The sequence below is a fragment of the Diachasma alloeum genome, unplaced genomic scaffold, assembly GCF_001412515.2.
Source record: "Diachasma alloeum isolate Michigan unplaced genomic scaffold, Dall2.0 Dall_scaffold_00364, whole genome shotgun sequence".
Lineage (NCBI taxonomy): Eukaryota > Metazoa > Arthropoda > Insecta > Hymenoptera > Braconidae > Diachasma > Diachasma alloeum.
The window spans coordinates 303,590-316,150 of NW_021680503.1; the positions used below are offsets into that span (position 1 = coordinate 303,590).

Consider the following 12,561-nt stretch of genomic DNA (forward strand, 5'->3'; position numbering starts at 1 on the left):
CTGTTCGGATACTGTGGGCACACCAAGAGTAGCCATACTGAATTTCACCACACTTCTTTAGCCAGTGTCGCAGTAACTCTCATACGGAATGGATCGTTTACGCTCGGCAAGCACACATTCGGTGAGTTTTTACGTATGGCTCGCGAATTTCGTTTCACTCGCGGGGATTTTTATGCATGCGGGGGGTGGAGTCGGCAGGAGATGCATTTTTGGAATGAAATGTCACTGTTTTCAATCACTTTGATCATACTATAGATTCTGACGTTTTCATTCATCAATTCTCGATAATTGTTAATTTTTGATAATTATTGTTAATAATGAAAATTCGTACGGAATTGAAATTTCTCAAGTTGAATATTATTATTGAATAGACAATTCGATAAATAATGGAAATTGTTTAAATTATTGGGAACCATTTTTTGTATTAATTTATTAATTATTCATTAGACATTTTTAGTCGTCAATTGTGGATAATTATTAATTATGTAAAGTCGTACTGAACTGAAATCTCTTAAATTTAATATTATTATTGAATAGTCAATTTAATAAATTCTGGAAATTGTTTACACTTCTGGGAACTTCATCTTTTTGCAATAATTTATTAATTATGGATTTTGACATCTTCAATCATGAATTATAGAAGATTATTAATTTTAAAATTTCTCGAATTTCATATTATTATTTATTATTAAATTTAATGAATAATGAAATTTGTTTAAAATTTCGGAAACTACACTATCTGCTATAATTTATCAATTACTTATCAGATAAGATCGTGGTATTTAACACTAACAAATTCTAAATTGTTCCAAAATTCTTTCATTGAATGTCGACTTTCTATTTTTTTTCTATTTTTAAAGTGTTTGCTAACGATTTAAAAAAAATTGAGTTGAAACTTTGAAAAAATCTAATAATAAACTGATTCTAAAAAATAATTTGTATGACATTGACTATTCATCAATTTTTCAACATGTTCTCACGCATTTTAATTTCAAAAATGGAAACAATGAACATTTCCATGCGAGAATGACAGAAGGTTTTACTTTTTATTGACTTTAAGAACACTTTACAACTGTTTGGACTTATTTTTTTTCTTTTCGTCTTTTCGTCTTTAAATGGCACTTAATTCAGATATTAAGTATTAACGACGGTCCATATTACCTCTCTCTGCCCCAGTGAATCAATTACAAAATGTTTATTTGATGATCAATAAAAAACTTTTAACGGGTTTTTCTTGAAATAAAAATTAAGTCGATCGATGGTTTTTGAGAAATTAAAAAAAAATGCACAATGGGTTTCCTGAAATATAATTCTCACATTACCCAGATTTTAACGCAATTCCCGGTGTGATTTTTTTCTCACTGCACTTATTTCGGGATAAGCTTCCGCAATTAGATTCACTCACGCGGTTTTCAAAATATGTCAGACCCCCATTAATTCATCAATCCAATTACGCTGACGTATTAACCGTCGCAATTCGGTGTTAGCCAGTTTATTCGATTGGACACCGCATCACAGGCCATTGGAGAGTCATCTCGATTGATCGATACACGCTTTGGGAACTTGTCACCATCGATTGACGCACATGAAAGTCCCATCATTGACGGTTACCTCGTCAATGTGTTGCCCTCGGTTATGACGTCTCGCGTGACGTCTTCGTGTCCCTTCCATCCCCATCCCATCATCCGCAGAAAATAGAGTGCGGTTTCTCGTGCGGGTGGGCTCCATGTCCGTTAATCTCATGAGAATTCTCTGCGCGATTTTTCTCGGTTTTTCTCGGAATGTTTGATAATTTTTCTTAATGAGTTCGATGAATTTTACGCAAAACAAAACATCATGATTTATTTAATAGGATAGACTGTCATTATTGAAATCTGAGTCATTCCTTCAATGACACATTATTATATATTTCCGTTCCACTTTTTCATTCCGCGTTTTATCGACTTCATGAGCATTCCGAAATGTCAATATTTACCGGTCGACACCGGGTGTTGTTGTAGTCCATCGGGATATTGCCAAAAATTATTACTCGCGACGCAGAGCACTTCAAGCTGACGCTGTCATTTTTGGGTTCAAGCTGTTGAAAAATATTTATTGAAGGACAATGTCATTTCCAACCTGTCATTATTATAATTACGTTGTTTGAATAATAATTGCGAAGGTATTTTTACGCTGTTATGACATTTTCGACTTTTTTTTCGTTGAATCATCTAACATCGAACATTTTCATATTTTGCATTCATTTTATGTCAGAGAAATGAGGTTTGCAAAGGTTTCAACAATTTTCATTTTTCATTTGTGAAGCAGGGATGTTAAAAAAATATATTTTTTGCGAAATGTAAGTTGGAAGACTGTCTTTATCCATGAAGTGAAGAATATGATTAATTGCTTGAACAATTGTTTGGGAATTTTTACAGTAATATGACGGTTTCTTTGAATTTACATCTTTTCTTCATTGAAATCACTTAACATTCAACTTTTCAACATTTTACAATAATTTTATTATTCGAATAAACATTGAAAATATTATTTTTCCATGAATAATTATATAAGAAATTAATTTTATGCAAAAAATAAGGTTTTGGGCGACTGTTGACAATTTCCATGATTTATTTATAATAACAAAGTGTTAAGAAACTACATTTCTTATAAAATTCAAGTCAAATCACCGTAATTATTGATGAATTGAAGAACGTTATGAACTATTCAAACAACAGTTGCTCCGGAATTTCCGCTCTAATCTGACATTTCCATTGAATTTTCCCTTTTTCAGTCAAAATCATTTAACATTCAACATTTCAACACTTCGCAATATTTTCACTAATTGAATCCCCAACCAAAATGATATTTTTCACGCATAATTTCTCAAGAAAATGATTTCATGCAAAGAAATAAAGCTTCCGAAAATGCAAACAATCTCCATTATTTATTTATAAGAAAACGATATTTAAAAAATACAGTTCCTGCAAAATGTAAGTTGAATGACTCAAACTATCCGCGAACATTTCAACATTTTCTCACGCAATGCAAATTCATAAAAAATCCCTGTCCTTAAGCGACAAATTCTCATGTATTTTAACAAAAAAAAATCGCCACATGTAAACACCGCCTTTTTTCAATTAATCCGACTCGTGATCTCGAGAGTTCTGCGTCGAAGGTCGTGCAGTTTCATTACATTACATTGGCGAAGTCCCGCCAGTGCTTCCTCCTCAAATAAAAATCATCGTTTACTTTTTCCTCTAGAAAATGGAGAGAACTTTGTGGATTGGCCTGTGGGGCCTTCTGTTGTCCTCCAGCATTGTCAACGGTGTACCATACTCGAGTAAGTACATTATTTTCACCGCAATGCTTCTTTGCGAAGTGCCCAAATGGACCGTATACGTACGGCAGTTTGGAGCACTCAAATTCATTTGTGTTTGTGTAAATGGACTCAAGTCGACGGTAAGAATAAATTGGCAATCTCACCTACGCCAAGACTGTATTTATATCTTCATTTTCCATGTAACACGTTCCACCGCGCATTATGCCCGTGGATTCCCATTAAAAAGTGAGTTTTGGACAGTTTTCAGATGCTATTATCCTCCGTAAACAACGGCGAATTATGTTGTTTTATGGATAAATACGGATGGCTGTCGATTCAGGTGGGAATCACCTGTTGCGTACGTGATTGTCTTGCAATTAACGGAGAACAGAAGTTACATAACAGTTGAGCATTGTGATTTTCCAAATAAAGGGGGTTTCTTTCCATGAAAATTTATCATTCGGAAAATTATTTGCGGAGGAAAAATCATTTGGCAAAAACATTCTTGGGAAAAATCCATTAAAGTGATTAAATTCATTAACGTAACGTATTGTTTTTTTTATTCAAGAGCAGAATTCATTAAAAAATTCCAGATTTATTTTTTAATTTTACTTCTGCCTTATTGACCCATCAAATTAGTTGATTTCGTTAACGTAAGGGTCACGAGGGTTAGAGTGACGCGACTTTTAAAAATTTCGATAATTGATTAACGTACTTTTTCTTCTTGAACATTCGGGTAATTTTTAAATAATCTATTTTAATTCTAGAACCCCATGTGATTTCATCTCACGTTAGCGAATTTAAAATATTATAAATATTGCATTTTAATTTGTGATTTCATTTCAACGGTATAAATAGCGCCCGAAGAGGGGCTAAGACCCTGAAGTCTACACGGAGAGAAATTTTATTGGGGAAAACGTAAATTTTTCTCCGTATTTCTGTGAAAAATTCACAGTAATCCCCAGAAATTTTATCAGAAATACAAAGAAATTTTACCTTAACAGCACTAGAATTTTTCACAGCCGGTGGATTGTGATTTTCTTCAGTACTCGTACTAGAATTTTTCTAGAAAATGTCTCTCCGTGTAAGAGTTCGAAATTAAACTCTACCTAATCGCAACGAATATTAGAGTAAATGTCAATCGAACGATCACAATCTTATGTTGTTCATATGTGGAAAAATATCGAACAAAATCCCACCATGAAAATATATTTTTGACGAAAATTTATTGGAGAAAAAAAAATTTAATTTAGTAGAAAAATTCTCGAAAATGAACGCATCAAATCTATTGAATTCATTGAGATAAGGGTCACAAGAGTCAGAGTCCCTCAATTTTTACTTTTTTCCACTCAAGCCCGGAATTTATAAAATGAAAAAAATTCCACAATTTTTTAAAAAAGCAATATCCTCCTACGTCCTATTGACCTTTATTTCATTCAATTCATTGAACAGCACATCAATGTTAACCGGTCATTTTAATGTCAGAATGCTCGATATAGACTGGAACAGAAACATCGGGTTTAATTATACCAATAATCGATAGACTGGGAGTCTCCCGTCGGTCGGGTGTTAAAATACAATTACTGTTGAGTCAATGCTGATGGAGTTACCGGAAGCAAAAACCCCGAACCGCCGTTGGCGTCACATTCATTCGCTCTGACGAGCAATTTAAGAGGGGTTGAAAAAATAACTGAGATCAGATGAATAAACGAACGACAGAATCCAGATATATTTATCATTCCAGAGGGGTAAAATGAGCAAGAAGCGGGTGATATAAAAATGGTGTCAATGCATTTTACAGTTCAGTGGGCATTCTGGGGGCGTAATAAGCCCCCTGTGTTCTTTTTTTAACTTTTAATATGCACTTTGGTGAGGGAGAAAAAGCTCGCAACAAAGCTTAAAAGCACAGACGCTCAACGGAACAGTTAAATGCACATCTACATGAACGAAACTCTCTTTAACGTTTCATTGTGCATTTCCGAGGGAATGAGAGTTGGATGTAAAAGTTCTTAATGACTGTTTTGTATTCCTTTGTTTGATAGGAGGGAATCATGTCATATTTTTCGTGCGATAAGAATGATTGCTGCGCTGTTGATGTCTTTTTCGAAATTTAAGCGAGTGAAATTAAGGAAATTATGAAATTAAGGCTTGATTTTCATTTTATTGCAATGTATTTCAATATATTATTAAGGCTTCAGTGGAACTGGGCGTGGAAATTGGTGAACAATTAATTATACTTCGATTTCCATAACTTCATTTTATCGTTTCAGTTGTAATTGAAAATTTGGCCCAACGTATGAATTATTGAAAATTTCAGTCGTGTTAAAAATTCCCTCTGTTTGTGCAGAATACGGTAGAACCTGCACGGATATTGCCTACGAATTGGATGTAAATGTTTTCAATGACTTTCATATTTACTTGTTTGATAGGAGTGAATCCTGTCACATTTCATCATTTTCGAATGATTTAAGGAGATTGTCAGCGAGAAAATAACGAAATCAAGGCTTAAACTTTATTTTACTTCAGTGTATGTCAATATATTCTTGAGATTTCAGTGCAATTATATTCGAATATCCTCAAACAACTTTCATTTTACTCTCCTCATAATAATCGGAAATCTGGCGAAACCCACGAATTGTTTAAAATCTCAAAGTTTAAACAAAATTCGCTTTGTTTTTCTCCAGAATATGGCAGATCCTGCAAGGATATTGGCTGCAGGACTAACGAAGTTTGTGTAATGGCTGAGGACCCCTGCACATTCGGTAAACGCGACTGCGGTTACTACCCAACATGCACGAAAAGTGGCGATGCAGGTGAGTTGACTCACACGAACAACTGATTAAACTCCATCATTACCCAGAATGAATCATATTACCCACGGTTTCAGGCCTCCTCAGCTGCACAAGCATGATCTGCCCAAGCGGACAATACTGCAAGACTGTTGACGGACGTGCTACCTGCGTCAACACAAATTCCAATCTTGGTAAGTGATAACTACCCAGAATTTTCGCAGATTTTTTCCATGTATGCAATTTTGTCTCAACTATCCCTCTGTTATCGCACCGAGGTTTTCCGCTCCATTCACTCATGAATAACAAAAAATTCGACCGGAAAATGGGTGGAGCAATGCACTGTTTGTTTTCAATGTCGCATGAGTGAGAAATCATGTTGACGATGATTGAGTAATAGCTGTTTGTTTGACAATGTTTGTATTCAATTTATTTGAATTGATTTTCTGGGGATTAAATGTACGTAAATGGTGGCGTTATTTTTATTCACTTACCCAACTCTTGCAGTCTATTTACGTAAAAGCCTGAATGATCCCTCAGCCAATCCCCTTGGGCTCTGGGTAATGCAGGTTCAGAGACTGGATGCTCCACCTTTTTCTACTCGCTACAATATGAGTATGTATTGACCCGGTGTGTTGGCACTTTTTCCACGTAAAAGTTTTCACAACCACTATCTATAGATCACTGTCTCATTCACTCCTCTGACACTAGGCCTCTCTGTGCACTCACCACTCTTTCCGCTAGCATAAAAGAGATATTTACTTCATATCGAGATATATGGGATACGTACAGAACAGATGGTTATGGGCGTTTTATTATTTGAAAAGTAGGAGATTGATTTTTTCGGAGCTTTCCCGAATTGTATGGGGGGTAGTGTGTCAATATGCATTGGCTTTTGTGTCCTCTGGGGCAGTCTGAAATCACAATGGAGGATGGAAAATTTTGCTGCAGGGTGGTGGTGAAATTTTCAAAACTGTTTGTTTCAATTTTTCAGTGTTTTAATTAGGCTCTCAAGTTTATATTTCAAGGAGAAAAGTTCAAAGCTTTCGTCGCTCTATTTCCTTCATTATGGTTTAGGGCTTGTTTTTAATGACTTGTGAATCGTGTTGAAGTTGTGCTTAACTTGTATCTTATCTTCACTGTAAAAACTAGTGTCTCCAAGGCGTCTTGATCTGAGACATTAGACACAATCATGTGTTTGAAATAAGACGTTTGATAGACAAGACACTTTTGTATTATCTTGAAATACAAGATTTCTGTCTCATTTCTGTCTCGAATCAAAATATGGGATGTTAATCCCGTTAAGAACACCTTAAGAAAAGATACAAAAGTGTCTTAATCTCAGACACTAGTTTTTCCTATTGTTGGTGTGGGCTCAATTGCATGTAATAACCTTTATAAGACAGCATAATGCACAAACAAAGGCCCGACGCACAGATTGACCCAAATGATGTAGTAATCCTCAAAACCCCGATGACTCTATTCACCGGTCAATCTCCACATGTTAAGCCCATCAGCAGCGACATTCAGCTTGAAAGGATGTCGTTTAGACCGAAAAAAGTTGGAAAACGGCCACAATTTTTCCAGGATATGATTCCGCCGGTGTTTCGTCAGTGAATGGACAGCGTGCGAATACAGATAATAATCCCGGATCTTCGAGTACGAATTACAATCCATATTCAAATGCTAATGCACCACCACCAGACCCGAGCCACGATACCAACTATCATCCAGTCAATTCAGCGAATAACAATGGATATCCCCAGTATCCTAGTAGTTCTGGTAATTCTGGTTATGCTGGGTATCCGCGACCACCTTCGTCAGGGGGAAATCTGGGGTATCCGCCGTATCCAACGCAGAATCGCATGCCTCAACCTGGTGGTTATCAGCCATCTGGTCACTATCCAGCGGGCAATTACCCGGGTTATCCCAGCAATCAGCAGCCTGGTTATCAATATCCTAACAACCCATATCATCAAAATCCGTACAATACGAATTCGAAGAGATATCGGGGTGCGGCGACATCACATTCACCGCACATTCTTTTGCTCTGTTTTGTTGGTCTGTTAGTCATGGTCAGGGAATACCTGTCATGAAGCGTTTGCGGGATTAATTGGGGACGAGTCAATCTAATGAACACAAGTTTTATCGAGACAGAACATTTATCGTCATTCGGGCAGGTGTTGTGTGACTATGAATTCAACCTTTTTTAAGAATATTCAATTTTCCCTCAGAGGACCAAATTGCGAGTCTTCGGGAAAATTGTATCAAAAAAATCTGTACAAGACGAATTTAAAGGGAGATCGGGGTACTGCTACATCATATTCACCACACATTCTTTTGCTCTGTTTTGTTCGTCTGTTAGTCATGGTTAGGGTGTACCTGCCATGAAGCGTTTGCGAGATTAATTGGGGATGAGTCAATCTAATTGAACACAAGTTTTATCGAGACAGAACATTTATCGTCATTCGGGCGGGTGTTGTGTGACTATAAATTCAAACTTTTGTAAGAATATTCAATTTCCCCCTGAAAACTCGCAATTTGATCCTCTGGGGGAAAATTGTATCATCAAAATCTGTACAATACGAATATAAAGGGATATCGGGGTGCGGAGGCATCACATTCACCGCAAATTCTTTCCTTTTGTTTTGTTGGTCTATTAATCATGGTTAACGGATACCTGTCATGAAGCGTTTGAGGTATTAATGAATCCAAACTTTTGTAAAAATATTCAATGTTGTCAGCAAGTATCGCATTTTGATCCTGTGTAATGAATTAAGAATACGCCAACTATAAGAAAATTTCCATATCATAACAATCCGTATCATTCGAATTCGAAGAGATATCGGGGTGCGGCTATGTCACACTCACCGCAAATTCTTTCCTCTCGTTTTGTTAGTCTATTAATCATAGTTAACAAATACCACTCATGAAGCATTTGCAGGATTAATTGGGGAGGATTTAATCTGGTGAACCCAATTTTATCGAGACAACACTTATCGTCACGTCGGACAGGTGTCGTGTGACTCTGGATTGAAACTTTTGTAAAAATATTCAATTTCCCCCGAAAAACTGGCAATTTGATCTTGTGTAATGAATTGAGAATACGCTAGCTGTAGGGAAATTGCCACTGCAAATGGACCAATCATCGATATTGCTATCTGAAACGCGAGTTGCGCGTGTGAATCACCCCGTCCATTTCCCAACTGTATTTACCTATTCAAATATTAAAACCCTGAATAGAGTTCTCAAACGGGACACAGAGGTGAATGCAATAAATAGTTGCCTGATCACCCTGTTCACAGATTGAGTTTAAAATCAATTTTGCATTCCGATATTGATCAAGGTCCAGTTGGTCTACGTCTATGTGTCCATTTCCATGCTAACTCAGGCAGCCGTATGTGGAATTACTTAATTGAAGTTGTCTGCTCCGTCCCGATTTACCAATTTAAGAATTACTTTGAACCTTTTCAAACATGTATTTATTTTTGTACCTGTGTAGATAGAATTTGAACGTTTTTTATGATGAAATAAATACACATTGTTGATATATTGTGGATTGACGGATGGAATTGGGTAACGCTGTTGGGAAAGCTGTGTCACGCGTAGCTACAACTACGCAGTTCTGTTCTGTATTTATCCCAAAGTTACTGACTGAGAATGACTTAAGTTTGACCTTTGACGCACTTCAGTATTGCTTATCGCGTATGGTTATCTGCGGTCAAATTGTGGCACTGAAATTTTCTGATTAACATACTTCATGAGGAAAGACCTTGCTCGTAGTTATCAAAGTGAATGGAGGATAAGAATATTCTGTACTAATGATTCTATATTTTCACGTTGAGGGATAGTTGAAGTTGAACTCATTCATGTTGGGACAACTCAGATTTTGATTGACACGCTCTAAAAATCAGGCAAAAAACAACTCTATTTCATTTCGCATTTTGTTAAATATGCAATTCTACTCGGGCAAAAGTACCACAAGGGATGCTTCAATCGAAATCTGGGATGACGCCTTCTCGTCAGTCTCATCAACGGTTAGCAATGAGTTATGAATGTTGATGAACTTGTAAATTCGGAAATATTCAATATGCTGTTCAGCCCCCGCTGCCCGTCGACCAGATGGTCGTAGACGACCGGTTGTGATACCCAAACCAGTTGTACCCACACCACCACCCAGATCCTCATCGTTTGGCTATGGTGGTCGCTATCCAAGTAGTTTTGGAAACTCAATAGCCTCAAATGGCGGCCGTCGTGACTCAATTTGGTCTTACGGGCGAGGTGATAGCACCAGCGGGGGGAGTGGTAGACGAGGACAAAGCCCATCAAGCAACAACAATGGTGGAAACTACTACAATACTCATGTTTCGAGTGACGCACAAGGCAACCGTGTCTGGACGTTCTCGGGTTGATAAAGGGCTGTAATGTTTTGACGGATAAGCATCAACAGCCGTTGCACCACGTTGATGTATCCTCAATTAGTACTTACGAGAACAACATTTCAATGAAACATATTAAAATGAGACAATCTATGTTATTGATAATCCTGTGTAGACGATTGTTTTATTGTATCAGTGCCATAACAAAGTCAGATGTATGTTATAGTGCCTTCGAGATATCGATTACTGTACTTTAGATTTTTTATCGAATAACTGTATCCCAGTCATTATACCGAAGAAAATATATATTTAAAGTTAATGGATTTGTTCTATCTCATTTGCATGACAGCTTCCACGACTAATTTTCTGGGATTAACATCCTCACGATCACTGATTAACTCACTCTGTGGTAGTCTGTGTACGTCATGACCAAGATTTACTGAAATACATCAAGGGGAACCCCCCGAAATAGCGACGCTGGGGGGGATTCACCCGGGATTTCATCACTGGGCACTTCATCATTTATTGATCAGCTGAATATCGGAAATGTTGGACTCGGCATGGCCTCGCATGGTAGCCAAGGGTGGTACAGTTAACAATGTTGAGAGTAGTTTTGGACGTATTTGCAGAGGACGAAGGGGTGCACAAGGACATGACACGGAGACAGAGTGCTGGCAGCTCGTCGGGGTATCCGGCTGGGTCGGGATATCCTAGCTCAGGTGGAGATACGCCGGTTCCGTCGGCGCCAGTGGAGTCCTCTGCTGGAGGATATCCCTTGGGGTCTGGGAAACCCAGTTCTAGTGGGTACCCGGCGTCAGGTAGCTCAGGGTATCCAGCGGGGGCGGGTTATCCGTCGTCAAGTAGTTCCGGGTATCCAGCAGCTTCGGGCTACCCGTCGTCAGGTAGCTCAGGGTATCCAGCAGGTTCGGGCTACCCGTCGTCAGGTCGTTCAGGGTATCCCGCAGGTTCAGGTTATCCATCGTCAGGTAGTTCAGGGTATCCAGTAGGCTCGGGCTATCCGTCGTCAGGTAGTTCAGGGTATCCAGCAGGTTCGGGCTACCCGTCGTCAGGTAGTTCAGGGTACCCCGCAGGTTCAGGCTATCCTTCGGACACTGCACGTCGTACTAGTGCGACCAACGTAAACGCGGGATATCCCAGTTCAGGTCAGTACCCCCAGGGGGGATATGGGCAGGGATATCCTCAGAGAGGGTATGGGCAGGGATATCCTCAGGGAGGGTACGGGCAGGCTTACCCTCAAGGGGGATATGGCTACCAGGGGGGTTACCAAGGCCAGTATCCTCAGGGCGGTGCAGGCTATCCTCAGAATGGACAGTACCCCCAGCAGAACAAACCTAGCATTGGAGACCAGCTGTCGACTTTTGCGAAGAATCTCGCCCAGAGGGTGTTGACGCAAGCTATCTTGGATAAAGTTGCTGGCAAACCTTAGGTGGTTGACAGTGTCTGAAGAAGAAATTTTAGATAATTAATACCAATGTTCAAGGAACATAACAGAGATTAACCCAATTGAGATGGTAACGAGAAGAGATTCATGTCTAATAAAAAATTATTTCACTCGGATTTTTTCATTTTATTCTGTTTTGTTCTTTAACCCTAAATGGAACGGTACTGGTGCGATTGCGGTTATCAATTGGGGCGACGCAGAAGTAAGTCTGAAAACTACTGCAATTATCTTCAACGACTTCCTGCGCATTTTGATAGCTGTGTTTTTTCACGGTGACTAATGAATCAGTAGAGAGATGTTTAAATTCGTTTTGATTCGTAATTTGTGGCCACTTTGACAGCCGTATGATGTTTATTTGGAAGAATTTTTAGGGAGAATGAAGAAGTAATTGCAATGGTTTCTATAAATTATTCATTTTTCCAAAATTGAATCCAGTAGCGAAGCGGTAAACCGGGTTAAGTCGATTTTGACTTTTGGCCATTTTTTGACAAATATCTCGGAATCTAATAGCGATAGCAAAATTTTGCTCATTACCTTTTTTATAACCCTCAGTTGACTCTACAAAAAAGGTCATGACAAAAATTTTTCTATCTCTTTTAGATTCCCAGATATTCGTCAAAAACTGGACAA

The 12,561-nt window shown here is 38.1% G+C and overlaps 1 protein-coding gene across 2 annotated transcripts; it reads left to right on the top strand.

The window, feature by feature from the left end:
- LOC107041418 (prisilkin-39) lies at nt 1-12,047 on the top strand. Of its 2 annotated transcripts, none has more exons than XM_015261987.2 (5): nt 1-121; nt 3,244-3,322; nt 5,986-6,114; nt 6,189-6,284; nt 11,081-12,047. In XM_015261987.2, exons 1-5 carry the CDS (start codon nt 89-91, stop codon nt 11,914-11,916), a joined length of 1,173 nt encoding a protein of 390 aa, XP_015117473.1. In that variant the 5' UTR covers nt 1-88; the 3' UTR covers nt 11,917-12,047. The 2 variants fall into 2 exon arrangements, with proteins under 2 accessions (XP_015117473.1, XP_015117474.1); XM_015261988.2 differs by having other exon boundaries at nt 2-121; nt 11,099-12,047.
- Nucleotides 12,048-12,561: the final 514 nt, after the last annotated feature.

What these genes read in the sequence shown, in the direction of transcription:
- LOC107041418 (XM_015261987.2), top strand. Translation starts at nt 89, where the DNA reads ATGGATCGTTTACGCTCGGCAAGCACACATTCG. An exon ending in CAACGGTGTACCATACTCGA is followed by an intron (nt 3,323 to 5,985) that starts GTAAGTACATTA and finishes GTTTTTCTCCAG; the next exon opens with AATATGGCAGATCCTGCAAG. An exon ending in CAACACAAATTCCAATCTTG is followed by an intron (nt 6,285 to 11,080) that starts GTAAGTGATAAC and finishes TGTTGAGAGTAG; the next exon opens with TTTTGGACGTATTTGCAGAG.